The following is a 16,850-nucleotide window of genomic DNA, read 5'->3' on the forward strand; positions in this document are numbered from 1 at the left end:
TCCTCCCTGTAGGCTGTCTCGACATTATTGGTTATCAGGCCTACTACTATTGTGTCGCCTGCAAACGTGATGATTGAGTTGGAGGCGTGCGTGGCCACGCAGTCATGAGTCAACCGGGAGTACAGGAGGGGGCTGAGCACGCACCCTTGTGGGGTCCCTGTGTTGAGGATTTGCGAAGTGGAGGTGTTGTTTCCTACTTTAACCACTTGGGGGCGGCCCGTCAAGAAGTCCAGGACCCAGTTGCASAGGGCTGGGTTCAGACCCAGGGCCCCYAACTTAATGATGAGCTTGGAGGGTGCTATGGTATTGAATGCTGAGCTATTGTCAATGAACAGCATTCTTACATAGGTATTCCTCTTGTCTAGATGAGATAGGGCAGTGTGCAATGCGATGGCGATTGCATCGTCTGTGGATCTATTGGGGCGGTAAGCAAATTGTAGTGGGTCTAGGTTGTCAGGAAAGGTAGAGGTGATATGATCCTTAAGTAGCCTCTCAAAACAGTTATTGATGATAGAAGTGAGTGCTACGMGGTGATAGTCATTTAGTTCAGTTACCTTTGCTTTCTTGGGTACAGGAACAATAATGGACATCTTGAAGCAAGTGGGGACAGCAGACTGGGATAGGGAGAGAGTGAATATGTCCGTAAACACTCCAGCCAGCTGGTCTGCGCATGCTCCGAGGTCTCGGCTAAGCATGCCGTCTGGGTCGGCAGCCTTGCGAGGGTTAACACGCTTAAATGTCTTACTGACATCYGCCACGGAGAAGGACAGCCCACAGTCCTTGGTAGCGGGTCGCGTCGGTGGCACTGTGTTATCCTCAAAGCGTGCAAAGAAGGTGTTTAGCTTGTCCGGAAGCAAGACGGTGTCCACGACATGGCTGGTTTTTCCTTTGTAGTCCATGATTYTCTGTAGACCCTGCCACATACGTCTCGTGTCTGAGCCGTTGAATTGCGACTTCACTTTGTTTGATTGCCTTACGGGGGGGAATAACCACACTGTTTGTATTTGGCCATATTCCCAGTCACCTTGCCATGGTTAAATGTGGTGGTTCCCGCTTTCAGTTTTGCACAAARGCTGCCATCTATCCAGTTTCTGGTTTGGGTAGGTTTTAATAGTCACAGTGGGTACAACATCTCCTATACACTTCCTGATCAACTCTGTCACCGTATCAGAGGCCACCTGGAACATATACCAGTCCGCGTGATCAAAACAATCTTGAAGCATGGATTCCGATTGGTCAGACCAGCGTTTAATAGACCTTAGCACAGGTACTTCCTGTTTGTGTTTCTGCCTATAGGAAGGAAGGAGCAAAATGGAGTCYTGATCAGATTTGCTGAAGAGAGGGCGGGGGAGGGCCTTGTAGGTATTACAAAAAGTTGAGTAGCAGTGACCGTGTTTTACCAGCGCGAATACTACAGSCAATGTGTTGGCAGAACTTCGGTAGCTTTTTCCTCAAATTTACTTAATCCCCAGCTACAAAAAAATCCGGCCTCAGGATATGTGGTTTCCAGTTTGCATAAAGTCCAGTGTAGTTCTTTGAGGYCCYTCGTGGTATCGGCTTGAGGGGGAAATATACATGTCTGTGACTATAACCGAAGAGAATTCTCTTGGGAGCTAATTCATTCGGCATTTGATTGTGAGGTATTCTAGGTCAGGTGAACAAAAGGACTTGGGTTTCTGTATGTTATCACAGTCACACCATGAGTGGTTAATCATGAAACATACACCCCACCTTTCCCGGAGAGTTCTTTATTCTTGTCTGCGCGATGTACTGAGAACCCAGATGGCTGAATGGACAGGGACAGCATATCACGAGAGAGCCATGTTTCCGTGAAACAGAGTATGTTAAAAGCCCTGATCTCTCTGGAAGGAGATCCTCGCCCTGAYCTAGTCTACTTTATTATCCAGAGACTGAACATAAGCGAGTAATATTCTCTGAAGCGGGGGATGGTGTGCACGCCTCCTGAGTTGGACTAGAAGTCCACTCCGAAAACCTCTTCTCCGCCGGCAGTGTTTTGGAGCAACCTCTGGAATAATTTWAATTGCCCTGAGGGGTACGAACAAAGGATACAATTCAGGAAAGTCGTTTTCCTAGTCGCAATGCGAGCGAGTTACCGTTGCTCTGATATCCAAAAGTTGTTTCCGGCTGAATGTAATAACACAAAAAMAATTCTGGTCTAATAATGTAAGAAATAACACACAAAAAAACAAAACACTGCAAAGTTGCGTAGGAGCTAGAAGCAGAGCTGCCATATCTGTCAGTGCCATCTTACTTATGGGTTGTGCTCCCAGGYTACACTAAATTAGAAGGGTTGCAGCCAAGGGGTGGGGAGCATCTGTAAAGCCTCCAGGGAGAGGTGCGAACAGGTATAAAAAAAACACACATAGTTGACAAAGCTACAAAAGAGCTAAATTAGATKATCTGTAAATAACTAGGTAAGATACTCAAGTGAGAGAGTGGTGTGGKGCCTTCCTCTCTTTCCTTCCTCGAACAACTCCACAGAACCCTCTTTGTTTTGCAACAAAACCGCCGCTGAGAAACAAGGGAAGACTGAAGAACTAACACTAATCACTGATTGCCTAGGAGAGGTGAAACCACTCCCCCTCCAATAAAGCCACTGATTACCAAAATAAGTCACAAATTGCCCTGCCCCTTGATCCTGGTTGATGTGTCAACAACTATCTCCAAATGATGAGCAGTATACACACCAAGTAGGCCACTGGGAAGACAGGCAGCACTTAAAGTAGATGGCCCAAACTTGCAAAAAGACASTACTAGACCACAACAGATAAAGACATACTTATCAGATAAAGATATACTTATCACTCCTGGAGATARCAGGAGTCCTCTAGCTATAGAATATAGCTAGGCATATATATTGTTAGCCTATGTCAGTCTAATGATAGCGTTATAGGGGAGAGTAGAGTAAGTTGTGCAAAATGATTAGTTGAGCCACTCCTTGATTTATACAATGACTGTATATATGAATGGACAAAGTCATTGATCACGTAACATCATTCATTCCTATGTGAAGACTCAATAGCGTAATGAAGCCAAATGAAGTCGGTTGTGATTAGGGGTGTGCAGACATGTAGTCATAATCATATCCGTAAATTGACAATTGATAGTCGGATCGGATGAACTCGTGATCGGAAAAAAACTGAAATGTTTCATATGCCAAAGTAGATGTTGGCAAAATACCAATCTCCCTGCACGTTTATAGACCAAACAAGCTGCATATTAGGATCCGCGGAAGGGTGTGTGTGTGTGTGTGTGTCTTCAACTTGCAGCAGGCAGACAAGTTTGCTCACAGTCAGAATGCGCGTCTGCGTTTCAGCTTTTTCCCTACCCTTGCCCCGCTTGTTAGATATTATGCACATTGATATCTTGARAGCAAATGTCCTTGCCATTTGATTTATCATAGTTGTAGGCTAACATGATTATCCGAAACAGACCGAAACAGAGAAGTGAAAGTGATCGGGTYAAATRACGAAGTGCGGGCAAAGAGAAATACAGCTTTACTCTATCCAATCAGAGCAACAGGATCAACGAACAGCCCGACATTCTCTTTCAGACAGGCAAATTAGCCAGTTGAATTATTTAGACCATGTAGCGCCTCAGTTGACTGATTGACATGAAAAAGATGCGTGCTGGCACCCGTAAATTACTTTTTTTCCAATCACGGATAATTACAAAAAATACTGGGATCATAATCATATACAGAAAATTGCCCATATCACTTATGATACTAGTTTTGTCCAACTACTCSGCACACTTCTAGTTAAGACGGCATCTCATGGAGACATAACTGCACAGTTTGAGCTACTTCAGGAAGTGACGTTGCAGGTTAGCTCAGTGTTGCCCCCTCTCATTCAATAACTCAAGTTGAACCATTCATTGTAATGTATGATCCTGTTTTCTGCTAACAATGCCTGCAGTACCACGGTCGGCCTTGAACTTCRGTGGCTTCAAAGAGAGCGGGTAGTCGCTCTCCCCTGGTTTTACACATCAGTTGGGGTCTCTGTAAGCTACAATATAAGGTCCTCAACCTAGCATCAAAGTGCATCTTTGTAGCTGTGTGGGCTAATATAGTCAAAATGACTCCACATACCCCACAATACAAATTATGATTACATTTTTTCCGTTGTATGCATTGTTTTATTATTATTATTATTATTATTTATTTAACCTAGATTTATTTTCTGAGTTTCAATGAGTTGTAACAATGTCTCAGAACTCGGCTGAATTCCCTCAATTGAAGGTCAGCTAAGTTAACTTAGGCTACTTAACGTTACTAGCTAGGTATTTGAAGTTGTTATATTATCATTAGTAGTGTATTATCAGGTAAAAGCATATGCTTATTATTCATAATTTCTCAAATATTTATTAGCTAATCATTCAGTCGAATACGCTATGCTACAGCCATTGAATCTGTCTTTGAGRGTTAAGGGACGTTAATGGCTAGCTGTGTCAACGACATTATGTTATTATATTTTTCAATCTTGAAATACAAGGGCAAACGTTATTAATCAGTGACTGAAATTTCGCGCTGRGTGATATTCACTTTCGGARTTGGAGAGCGCTGAAAGCGTTGTAGAACGCCTCTCTGAATAACGGGGCGTGGTTTTGGCTTAACTGCGTTGGGGAAAAGAAAGAAGCGTAAAAAATGGCTCAACATTCGCCTCTCTCCCCTACAGGCTTTATGGGTTCAAGTACGGTGAAAGTTTTAAATGTAACGTAGTAGAAGTAGATGTCATTTTTTTCATTCTATTAGTTTTAACAAAATATTTTTCTACAGTACATTATTCATTGCCGGTCAAGGCTAATAGAGTGGGATATTTGTATTTTCATATTCAAGCCTTTATCTGCCATGTAGACCCGAGACGACTTCTGTACCTTGGACCGACCATGTGACGCTATATTTGGAGGCGGATTGTCAGCTAGAAGACAAGGCAACTTAGAAGGTAAATCCAGTTTTCCCGCTGTCTCCATTTTTTTATGATTTCTAGTTTACTTTAACATTTCTTGAATTATTTGTTCACCTTCTTTTCTTACATTCTGCATCCAACCAATCGCCATTTCGAGAATGTTTCCTTTTCCAAGTTGCAGCAAAGCCWTCAAATATCGAGCAAAACAGATACTTCACACTGTTTTTAACCTTCAAGAAGCCTACTTATTAATACCAATCTCTACAGGCTATATTGCTACTTTTTCAGTTTCAGAAGGATTTGTCAAAGTGTGGACACGTGCAGGCTTTACATTTTTTTWAACTAYGTAAGTAAATTAAGAACAAATTCTTATTTACAATGACGGCATACCGGGGAACAGTGGGTTAACTGCCTTGTTCAGGGGCAGAAAGACAGATTTTTACCTTGTCAGCTCGGGGATTCGAGCCGGCAACATTTCGGTTACTGGCAAAACGCTCTAACCACTACCTGCCGCCCCAGGGCTGCAGCAATAAAGCAGATTAATTTGATTGCTTTGCAACTATTATGTTCAACTCTGGCAGCCATAGCCTGTAATGGTGAAGATTGATTCATTTTCACTGTTTATAGTCTATTTGTGGAATAAATAAATAAAATAGTTGTTCAGTCAATGTAATGCAACTACACAAACCCTCATAACCCCCTGATCTGAATATGTGTAATGTTTTGAATAATGTTTTTGTTGTTGTTGTTTTGATAGATATTTATATTCCMTTTTTTTTCACCGTCTTTCACAATTTCAGGTTACTTCATACAGTTAGATGGGTCAGAGGGTCAGGTACACTCAAGGACATGTAAATGTTTGTTCAAAGTTATATGGAATGGTAGCAGATTCTGAGCAGAACCAAGGTCACAAAGAATGGATGCAAATCAGAAACAAAAATAAGTAATAATAACAACAAAAYCAGCAACAACAGTAAACTGTTGTGTTTGTTATTTCCAGACATGCGTGTGGCAGTGATCGGAGCTGGGGTCAGTGGCCTGTCCACTGCTCAAAGCATCTATGAGCAGTACCACTCCATAGTCAGTCCACTGACCATTGAGGTGTATGCGGACCGCTTCACCCCACTGACCACCAGCGATGGGGCTGCAGGATTCTGGCAGCCATACCTCTACGACAAGGGCAATGTCCAGGAGACGTGAGAGGGCATCTGCTTGGCTCTATGAATACCAGTGGAGGCTGCTGAGGGCGGCTTATAATAATGGCCGGAATGGAGCAAATGGAATGGCGTCAAACACCTGGAAACCATGTGTTTGATATATTTGATACCATTCCACTGATACCGCTCCAGTCATTACCACAAGCCTATTTTCCCCAGTTAAGGTGCCACCAACCTCCTGTGATGAGTACATTTTGGGCACGCCTGTAGTAAGTGAATCAATAGAATGTTTTATAAGTGAATGCTTACACTATCATTCTGTATGTGTTATTTTGCAGTAAATGGTGTAAGGAGACGTTTGACTACCTGCTGAGCTTCCTGAGCTCCCCGGACTCTATCAAAATGGGGATTTTCCTCCAGTCTGGCTACAACCTTTGCAGTGAGCCTGCACCAGTGAGTATTAGTGTATCTACAGCTAAACATCATGCCATAGATTCACCCTCAGATAACAGTTAACTGACCCATACTTCATCACTCACATGGAGGCAGGGCCTAGCAGMTWAACATTTCAAGARTTTTATTTWACTAGGCAAGTCAGTTAAGAACAAATTCTTATTTACAATGACGGCCAAACACGGACGACACTGGGCCAATTGTGCACCGCCCTATTGGACTCCCAATCACACCCGGATGTGATGCAGCCTGGATTCAAACCAGGGACTGTAGTGAAGCCTCTTGCACTGAGATGCAGTGTCTTAGACCGCTGCGCCACTCGGGAGCCCAGTTGTTATAAAGTCCATCTACTTCTGTATAAGCCTTTTGCTGAAGTAGATGAACTTGAGCCCAAGTTCCTGTTCCACCATCTGTGTTATTACAGTGTAGCAATGGTCTATCGTAGCAGTGGCTTCGCTCAGTTTACAATGTTTGTATTTTCTGAATAGTCTGAATACACTAAGCCCATCTCAATAGTCTACTCTTCAGCATTACAAAGACAGGTCCATGACATAATTAGAAGACATGGCCGCTGAGACCACACTGATTAATGAAGCCTCTGCATTACAACCGCAAACCAGCACAGGCATGGAAGGTAATGAATATAATGAGTAACTAATAACTATATTCACTCTTTTATTGCAGGATCCCTCTTTTAAAGATAGTGTGCTGGGCTTCAGACAGCTTACCAAACGAGAGCTGGAGCTGTTTCCTGCATACTGGTACTTTGTTTGGACATATTTGCWATGTTTTTGTTGCATTAGTCCCGTTGGCTGTTGTCATATGTTGACAGGAGTCATGCAACCCTATACAGCTGATGACTTTAGAATGAGTCTGGTCATGCAGAATGTGCACCTATCAGTTGTCATTGTTTTTTACCCTCATTGTCATTCTCCCCTTGTTTATGTCGGGGGTCTTTTAGCTATGGGTGGTTCAACACTGCTCTCATGGTGGAGGGAAAAAGTTACTTGCCTTGGCTGATGGACTGGTGAGTGATTTACTTATCTTATCCGTGATATCCAAAAAAGTGTTGATAGTTTACACACAGGGCCATATGATCAAGCGTTAACCATCTATATTTTACATCAATCTATGACCAGTTTAGTTCATTACAAAATATACAATTTGAAAGCAGTTAAATTTTTACAAATGGTCAAACATGAATTGTTTGAGAATTTCTTTATATTGGCACAGCTGTGGGATAAACTGGGTTAATCTAGTGGGAAGGGGAAGCAAAAGATAATGTGTTATTTATATCTTATGGTGGTTTCATCATCTCTCAAGGTCAATATTATGTTTTAGCACCCAACCTAACATATAAATATGTGCAATTTGGGTTCCCTATATTACTTCATTTTCTATATACCTTTATGTGATGTTTCTAGGTTACAGAAGCGAGGTGTGACATTTTACCAGAGGAGGATAGAGTCCTTCAAAGTGGTGAGAGTTCTAAATGAATATAATGAACAGTGCGAGTTTGGAATGTTCTAAGACTCCCACCTCACAAGGAGTATGAAGATAGAAGGTGCTGTATTTTCTGAGGCCCTCACTCTGTCCTTGGCCTCTTTTGTCCTGATGACAGTCATTTTACTATGCTTATTTAATTTCCATCTAATCTAGGCATGTGTTTTCCTTACCCAACGGGAGTGTCTTACACAGTGCAGTGCATTCATGCTCAGAGTGCAGCTCAACCATATTAGTTTTACTCAGTGTTTAATTTTGAGAAATATCCTGAAAGCATTCATATCCAATATCCAGTCATTAATATCCTACAGACCACCTCAGAGAGAGGGAGAGCTTTGGCTTTCATAAACCCCTGTTCATGAATATCAGCAGTGTTTATTTATTTTAATTCAACCTCCCAACTTTTCTTCCTTCCTTCTTGTCTGTTGAGTTCAGCTTGCGGAGAGTGGGGCAGACGTCATCATCAACTGCACCGGAGTGAGGTCAGGGGACCTCCAGCCTGACCCTGACCTCACACCAGGCCGTGGGCAGATACTGAAGGTCAGAGTGCAAAGGTTGAAAGGTGAATTTGGTAATTACAATGGGGACATGGCTGATTATGTTGCACTTAATCTGTCTGTGTTTCAGGTGGATGCTCCATGGCTTAAGCATTGGATCCTCACCCACAATTTCACTGCTGGAACCTACAATTCACCGTACATTATACCAGGGTAAAGTGGATATAATATCAGAAATTCCACCTACTGCAGGTGTCAATAAAGCAGTTATTACACATTTTTCAAGTTGTTGCATATAATTACAGCATCAAAGTATACGTTTGTCTAAGTATTCAGCTCCTTTTATTTTMGAGTACAGTGAATTGAAGACCAATAACTTCTGCCTTGTCTCTGTAGGAGTCGTTCAGTGGTTGTTGGTGGGTGTTTCCAGCTGGGGAACTGGAGTGAGCAGAACAACTCTGAGGACCACAAGGAGATATGGGAGGGGGCCTGCCAGCTGGAGCCCAGCCTCAAGGTCAGAGGTCACAGACCTTTGAAAAGATCCCTGGTCTGACAGACATTGAATAGAGGGGTTATCACAGCACCTATGTTTAAATGGCTCAGCCATCATGCCAAATCAATGCTTCTCATCCAGTAGACAGAATACAAGTACAGATACAGAATAACTACATTAGCTAGCTCTACCCTGTCTGTTTATTCATATGGCTCACCTCCCCTCTGACTCCTCAGCATGCCCGGATAGTGGAGGACTGGTCAGGGCTCAGGCCTGTTCGTAGTAAAGTCCGCCTGGAGAGGGAAACCATGCAGTCTGGACCAATCACATTTGAGGTGAGTCACCAAGAACAGACTGGTTACTACTTCTTCAGTAACCAAGATGTATTGTTTGGCTATTAGTGTTAGTCACCCTTTAGGCTCCAGATTAGAAGTACATAGACATAACACTGATATTAATGTGCTGTTTTCAGGTGATCCACAACTATGGCCATGGAGGTTTCGGATTGACCATTCACCGAGGCTGTGCCCAGGAGGCAGCTCGGCTCTTGGGGGAGATATTGGAGCTGAAGGGCTGGGAGCCCAGGTCTCGTTTGTAAACTAGTGGTTTATTACCTAAACAGCAGTGGCATCAGTATCTCTCACATGTCTGTATGGGACCATTTTAACATCAGAACGGTTTGCGAAGGAACCCGCATAGGAAACTCCTGAGGCCTTCAGACAACAGTGAGGGTTCATTCATATTTGCAAGAGAACAACTCTAAATCAGAGTTTAGGTAGTGGAGTACCTGATTAACCCAAAACCAGCTAAKTTGGAACACAAAGACTACCAGCCAGCCTTAAAATGGTTTCATGCCAGCCATCAGGATTGCTTTTATTGAATGTCAATTTCCTTTGTTGTGTAGTCATAACTATTAGCTAATCGATTTAAATCTATTTTGAAAAGTTAAGATTTTATATTGTAGTTAAAGAGATGCTAATATATAACATATTGAACCAATAAAATGTTTTCCAAAAATGTGATAAGCAAATCTTACAAATGTGACATAAAAATAGGAGTGCAATATCAAACTAAAATGTCAAGATATCTTATTAATAATGTTCTATCGTGAGTTCTAAAAACATATGAAGTTTGAAAATGAATGAAGAAATAAATACTTCCACAATCCAACATTCTGCTTTTTTGAAACGTAATTTATTGTTGTATCATACACATTTACATCCAGTGTAGTGAGAAGAATCTGCACAGACATTTTTAATGTGGTACTAAATTGCAATGGCAGGCATGTAGGAACCATTACCATTTTCAACAACAACTTGTTTCATGTGTTACTTTTACAAGGGGACAAAGACCATCCCCGCACCACCTCACCAACAAACAACAACCAAACCAGCTATTGGTATAGTATATACAGAGATGACTTTTATCCAGTAAGCAAAAGCTGTGCCACTCCGAAAAATTGTTGTATGAAGGTTTGTGTGTGTGTTTGTATTATCAGTATTGTTGAGTGTTCTGTGTTTAATATGTGAATTCAGGTTAACATGATGTTTAGCATTCACAGCCAGCCATTGAGGTGTACCCTGAAAAACCATGTGATTATGTTTGCTTTGAATAATTTCACCCATGTGGAGTAAATAGTACTGTACCAGACTGACAACTTTGGGTGGATAAGAGGTGAAAGTATAGTACGGTTCAAAGATTTCAGTAGCACTTCAGTTTCATGGCAAATAAAGCCTTCAACATGCACATATAAGCATTGTAACACCTGGCATGAACTTTAATCAGTACACATCTGCAATTTCCCTAATTTACATAAACTATGTTCACCGTGCGACAACAGCACGACTCCGTTCAAGTCAGACTACAATATGAGTGCTAATAAATGCTTATACCAGCTGCACAGAGAGACTTTACGTCGTCATTATGATTGCCTCACTTATACGTTTCTAAACTGAAGTGTAACCGAGATTTGTGACCCCACACCTCCTCGAAGTGCCTCATGTCAGTTGACAGCAGGGTGATTACAGTGGCTGATGGTTACCGTGGTGATGGGGACGTGCAGACAACCCAAGATGTACAGATTTGATTATGTTGAGTGTGTAATTACGGTAACATTAGATAGCAATTCGTTACATGTCATTGTTTTCATTATAGCTTTGCACAAGATAATGGACTTTTTGTGATGTTTCAATGCAGCTGCCCTTTCATTAGTCAAAAGTCCTCAATTTGTCCCTCATCCAAAAACAAGTAGTAGGACCTGAGTATGATCTCTTAGAGGAAACGGGTTAATAGAAACAATGCAGCAAATCAACGTCCTCTATCACACTCTTCTACCATCGCTCTCGCTGTTCTTCTCTCACAATATGACTGTAAAATTCAAATACTGAGCTGGAAGAATGTCAATCCCACCCTGAATGTTTTTTCTCCCTGCCACCATCCAGTGCAACTTTGAATACTCCATTCAGCTCTGTCTCACTCAGAGTGAGGTTATCGTACATTAGCAAAAATCATGGTAGTGGTCGAAGATTAAAATCGGAGAGAAATGTTTTTGAATAACATTTTGCTGGCAGGCTCTCTCTCAAGCCACTGTGGTGCCTATATACAAACCAGTAATGACACATTTGAGTTGAGAATGGACAAGGGCTTCTTGCCTAGCTTCCTTCTCCTTCATTGCCCCTCTTTTCCACTCCAGCCTCCATCCTCCACCACCTTCTTGCCTGTGTTCAGTCCTCCTGGGACCCAGAGTCGGAGTGTGGGATGCCCCCAGAGCTGTTGCCATGGGCCCGGCCCATCATCTCCTGGCCCCACTCGCGGTGGCTGGACTCCTGGAGGCCCCGGCCAGTGGTCTCAATGGGCAGAGCACATGAGGCGATGGCAGCCAGCATGCAACAGATGCTATACACTGACAGAGTCAGGTACACAGAAGACTCCAACATCACCTGCAGGAAAGAGAGGAGGAATGCAGTATTACTGTCTCTCTGTGAAGCCTTCACTGTCTTTCTGTACACATTAAGTACAAAGCAAATATACCTTATATTGGTTGTGGTAACCTTTAAAACATTTTTTTACCTGTGCAACAAAGGGTGTGATGAGGGCTCCCACTCTGGCCATTCCACTACTAGTGCCCAGACCTAACGCTCTGGTTGCTGTTGGATATACCTATAGAGTCAGGAGAACACCATAGGAATACATCACTCATAAACATTCAGGACAGACACTTCAAGGGGTTTACGCAAAGGGGAATGTCCATTTTACGCCTTATTTGCATTTACAGTATGGTTTAGTTTGTACCATATTGACGCTTATTAGAAACCAATGGGGAAGAAGAGTATGAAGCAAAGAACTAGTCCTTTGTTTAGTTACAAATCTATCAAAGAAATACAACTGAACAGAAAGCTGACGTCTGAAATGTAGTATAATCTTGAAGCCATAAATAACCTCAAGACATAGTTATACAATAACAGAGGAAGAGGTTATTGGAATCTACAGTGTTTGATCTGGTTATAAATCAAAGTCGTGTTTGTCCACCTCCGTCTACCTGTAATCAAGGCCAAGTCACTTCAGCTTTGTTTTTAGAGTACGAGCTGACGTTCTATAGAGTCAATAATGTAGCCATGGGGTTCCATGGCCGATCACCTCACCTCAGGGGTGTAGACATAAGCAGCCTGGAAACCTCCTGCAATGAAGGCCCTGGCGATGAATATCAATACTGTCAACCAGGTCCTGGAGCAGAGACAACAACACTGTTAATAACAACAACACTGTTAACAACAACACGGGTAATAACCACAACACCGTTAACAACAACACTGTTTATAACAATAACAACAACACTTAACAACAACACTGGTAATAACAACAACACTGTTAATAACAACAACACTGTTAACAACAACACTGTTAATAACAACAACACCGTTAACAACAACACTGTTTATAACAATAACAGCACCGTTAACAGCAACACTGTTAATAACAACAACAACAACAACAACACTTAACAACAACACTGGTAATAACAACAACACTGTTAACAACAACACTGTTAATAACAACAGCACCGTTAAACGCAACACAGTTACTGTGTTGTCAGTTGTGGATCCACCACAGTGTGATGTTTGTCATGTTAAATGTGAGAGTAGTACATTACTAATACTTGTGGTAATAACTCCGTAATGGATGGTCTTACCTCCCTACACAAGCGTAGAGTGGAACAAGGCAGAGAGAGAAGACAAAGAAGCACAGTGCCATGGTCTTCCTCCTTCCCAGCCGATCGATGGCCCARAGAGTCACCAGTAGGCCTGCCCAACATTAATACATCAACCAATCTATTCAGATATTTTTATAGATCAGAACAATTTACAACCTACTTTACTTCACAGTACACTGCTCCCCATACAGCAATTATTGTGTTTAGCAATATACTGACTGAGTTGAGGTTGAAGAAGTATACCTGGGAATTCAGAGAGGGTGGTCCACAGCAGATCCTTGTAGTCGTCTGAGGTCAGGTATTTACACTCCAGGCTACACCTGGGCTCCCTCTTACTACCTTTTGACTCTAGAGGGAGACATAACACAAGAAACACGTGATGCACCAGTTATCACTACAGACATCCAGAATCACAACTCCTGAAATGGCCTTGAGACTTGCACTGAGTGTACAAAACATGAGATACAATTGCTCTGGCCATGACATAGACTGGCCAGGTGAATCCAGGTGAAAGCTATGATCCCTTATTGGTGTCACTTGTTAAATCCACTTCAATCAGTGTTGATGAAGGGGAGGAGACAGGTTAAATAAGGAATGTTAAGCCTTGAGACAATTAAGACATGGATTGTGCCATTCAGAGAGTGAATGGGCAAGACAAAAGATTTAAGTGCCTTTGAACGGGGTATGGTAGTAGTTGCCAGGTGCACCGGTTTGAGTGTGTCAAGAACTGCAACGCTGCTGGGTTTTTCACACTCAACAGTTTCCCGTGTGTATCAAGAACGGTCCACCACCCAAAGGACATCCAGACAACTTGAGAACTGTTGAAAGCATTGGAGTCAATATGGGCCAGCATCCCTGTGGCACACTTTCTGCACCTTGTAGAGTCCATGCCTCGACGAATTGAGGCTGTTCTGAGAGCAACGGGGGTGCAACTCAATATTAGGAGGGTGTTCCTAATGTTTTGTACACTCAGTGTATATGCTAACGTGACCTGAGGTCAACGGGAGCTATTCTTGGTTAAAGCATGACACAAACATCCTGTTTTTAGTTGTCAAGATGACATGTTAATTGTATGTCGGAAATGACCTTGGCCTGTGTTGTTCTCCCATTACYCTAAGAATTAACTGATTAATAAGATTGTTTGGCCTCAGCTGGTTAATGCTATCCTTGAGAGTGTTTGTGTGAGTGTTACTGATGATGTCAGAGGAGAGGAGCAGTGACTCACCCCCGCAGGCGCCCCCCTCCTGGAAGAGCTCAGTGGTGAGCAGGACCAGGCCATAGTAGGCAAATGCATTAGAGAACCTGAGACAGATAAAACACAGTGCTCAGTCAATATAAGGATTCCCATAAGGAAACTGGGTTAATTAAAGATGCAACTCTTATGAAGACATTTAATCAAAGTATGTAACAGAGCAGTACTGGTTATGTTTTAGTAATGTAGGAAAGTTGAGATTAGTTATCAGATGTGATTTACTAACTTTTAATTACCTGTATTTAGAAATTAGGAAATTCAAAGTTTTTCTTTGTTAAAAGGGTTATTTACCAAATAAACCACAGCAGAATTGTGGTCCAGCGAAAATGCGGTGAGAAAAGATCCTGGATCTTCCCACGGTCCTCCTGATTGAAAAACAGAAAAGCAACATGACAGATAAATAACTGAAACAAAACAAACTACAACCATTTTAGTACACCCTATTTTCATTACATGTGACCTGCCCTGTCTGGAACTGTGAGGAGTAACAAAGTAACCTACGTTGCTAGCGACCATGACAAAGACCAAAGCCGGCGGGAGTACCGTTGAGGACAGTGGWGTCTCTCTATCATTGGTGAAGGATCTTTTAAACGAAACAAAAAGAGTTCTACAAACAATTGTTACAACAACAAGAAAATAGATTCAAGTATTTTGTCCAAATACTGGTGGATTTAACTAATAAAATAATGGACAACCTGACCAGAGGTCCAGGACCTGAAGAACAGGTTGCAGTTCTCCCAGGGTCAGCTCGATAAGTTTAAACAGGAAAATGGCAAGATGAGAGAGGACATCAGTTCTGTGTGTGAATCCATGATAACAATGACAATCAAGCAGAATAACATGGTTATGGACGGAATTGCAGAATCTCCACATGAGACCTGGACGGAGCCTGAGGAAAAAGTGAGGGAAATGATCTCTGAGAAATTGAAGTTGGACCACAGGAAGATTGAGGTGGAGAGCGCCCACAGGACTGGAAAACCCACCACCGGCCCAGGTGACAGGCCCAGGTGACAGGCCCAGGTGACAGGCCCAGGTGACAGGCCCAGGTGACAGGCCCAGGTCAATAGTGGTCGAGTTCCTGAGGTTCAAGGACAAAGTAGCTGTTCTGGAAAGAGCCAAGAACTTGAGAGGAATGTATATCTTGCTCAACAAGGACTATTCTGAAGCTGTGCGCCAGAAGAGGAAAGAACTTATCCCAGCCATGAAAGCTGCCAGAGCGCGTGGGGACATTGCTTACATCCGTTATGACAGGCTCATTGTCCACCCTCCTTTCTAAAAGCCTGGAAGGGATGAGAGAGCCAAGCCTATGGGTTRGTATCTTCAACRCCGTAGCACACACAGACACTTACACACTTAAATGTGTATATTTTTATCTTGTTTGTTCTTTTCCATATTATGTCTGTCTCTGATAAGTTACCCAGGAAAGGGCTGAAAATAGCCCATATTAATATATGTAGCCTTAGAAATAAGGTTCATGAAATCAATAACTTGCTAATATCAGATAACATTCATATATTAGCCATTTCTGAGACTCACTTAGATAATTAATTTGATACAGCAGTAGCAATACAGGGATATAACATCTATAGAAGAGACAGAAATGTTTATGGGGGAAGTGTTGCTGTATATATTCAGAGCCATATCCCTGTAATGCTTAGAGAAGATCTTATGTCAAGTGTTATTGAAGTGTTGTGGTTGCAGGTTCACTTGGCACATCTAAAGCCTTTTATTTTGGGGTGTTGCTATAGACCACCAAGCGCTAACAGCCAGTATCTAAATACTATGTGTGAAATGCTTGATAGTGTATGTGATGTAAACAGAGAAGTCTACTTTCTTGGGGACCTGAATATTGACTGGTCGTCATCAATCTGTCCACTCAAGTGGAAGCTTCTCACTGTAACCAGTGCCTGAAATCTGGTTCAGGTTATAATTCAACCTACCAGGGTGTTTACAAACACTACAGGAACAAGATCATCCACATGTATCAATCACATTTTTCTCATGCTATAGAACTTTGTTCTAAATCTGTATCCGTACCCATTGGATGCAGTGATCACAATATAGTGGCTATATCCAGGAAAGCCAAAGTTCCAAAAGCTGGGCCTAAAATAGTGTATAAGAGAGATTTTGCTGGACTCTTATGTCGATGATGTTAAAAATATTTGTTGGTCTGATGTGATTAACAAGGAGCATCCAGACACTGCACTTGATGAATTCCAATAATTGATAAACATGCACCTGTTAAGAAACTGACTGTTAGAACTGTTAACTTCTCTGTGCTACGGATCCCTTTTACGGGATCACTTTCCTAAACAACCGCTAGAATTGCAGGGCGCCAAATGCAAAAATATTACTAA

The 16,850-nt window shown here is 42.1% G+C and overlaps 2 protein-coding genes across 5 annotated transcripts in view; one reads left to right on the forward strand and one right to left on the reverse strand.

Annotated features, from left to right (window-relative positions):
* Positions 1 to 2,972: 2,972 nt before the first annotated feature.
* Positions 2,973 to 10,201, forward strand: LOC111957687 (D-amino-acid oxidase). 4 transcript variants are annotated; one of them, XM_023978622.2, is made up of 12 exons: positions 2,973 to 4,732; positions 4,877 to 4,964; positions 5,929 to 6,124; positions 6,424 to 6,538; positions 7,223 to 7,299; positions 7,500 to 7,565; positions 7,963 to 8,017; positions 8,477 to 8,581; positions 8,669 to 8,751; positions 8,935 to 9,052; positions 9,268 to 9,366; positions 9,504 to 10,201. In XM_023978622.2, exons 1-12 carry the CDS (start codon positions 4,667 to 4,669, stop codon positions 9,627 to 9,629), a joined length of 1,194 nt encoding a protein of 397 aa, XP_023834390.1. In that variant the 5' UTR covers positions 2,973 to 4,666; the 3' UTR covers positions 9,630 to 10,201. The 4 variants fall into 4 exon arrangements, with proteins under 4 accessions (XP_023834390.1, XP_023834391.1, XP_070293137.1 ...); XM_023978623.2 differs by having other exon boundaries at positions 2,973 to 4,712; XM_070437036.1 differs by adding an exon at positions 5,196 to 5,274 and having other exon boundaries at positions 4,655 to 4,964.
* A 2-nt stretch (positions 10,202 to 10,203) lies between these two features.
* The window catches only part of LOC111958161 (synaptic vesicle 2-related protein), a 13,480-nt gene continuing 6,833 nt past the window's right edge, over positions 10,204 to 16,850 (reverse strand). Inside the window, 8 exon segments of the mRNA XM_070436898.1 lie at positions 10,204 to 11,970; positions 12,101 to 12,190; positions 12,673 to 12,754; positions 13,221 to 13,332; positions 13,485 to 13,589; positions 14,467 to 14,543; positions 14,785 to 14,858; positions 14,995 to 15,105. Of these exon segments, the coding sequence (XP_070292999.1) occupies positions 11,755 to 11,970; positions 12,101 to 12,190; positions 12,673 to 12,754; positions 13,221 to 13,332; positions 13,485 to 13,589; positions 14,467 to 14,543; positions 14,785 to 14,858; positions 14,995 to 15,105 (867 nt within the window). The 3' untranslated portion in view covers positions 10,204 to 11,754.

Source organism: Salvelinus sp. IW2-2015, linkage group LG33 (assembly GCF_002910315.2).
Source record: "Salvelinus sp. IW2-2015 linkage group LG33, ASM291031v2, whole genome shotgun sequence".
Classification (NCBI taxonomy): Eukaryota; Metazoa; Chordata; class Actinopteri; order Salmoniformes; family Salmonidae; genus Salvelinus; species Salvelinus sp. IW2-2015.

Bases quoted from the DNA above. Each gene is read 5' to 3' on its own strand.
- LOC111957687 (XM_023978622.2), top strand. From the start codon at position 4,667: ATGGCTCAACATTCGCCTCTCTCCCCTACAGGCTTTATGGGTTCAAGT. The intron at 8,582-8,668 runs GTCAGAGTGCAA...TCTGTGTTTCAG, and splicing joins GCCGTGGGCAGATACTGAAG to GTGGATGCTCCATGGCTTAA. The intron at 9,053-9,267 runs GTCAGAGGTCAC...CTGACTCCTCAG, and splicing joins AGCTGGAGCCCAGCCTCAAG to CATGCCCGGATAGTGGAGGA.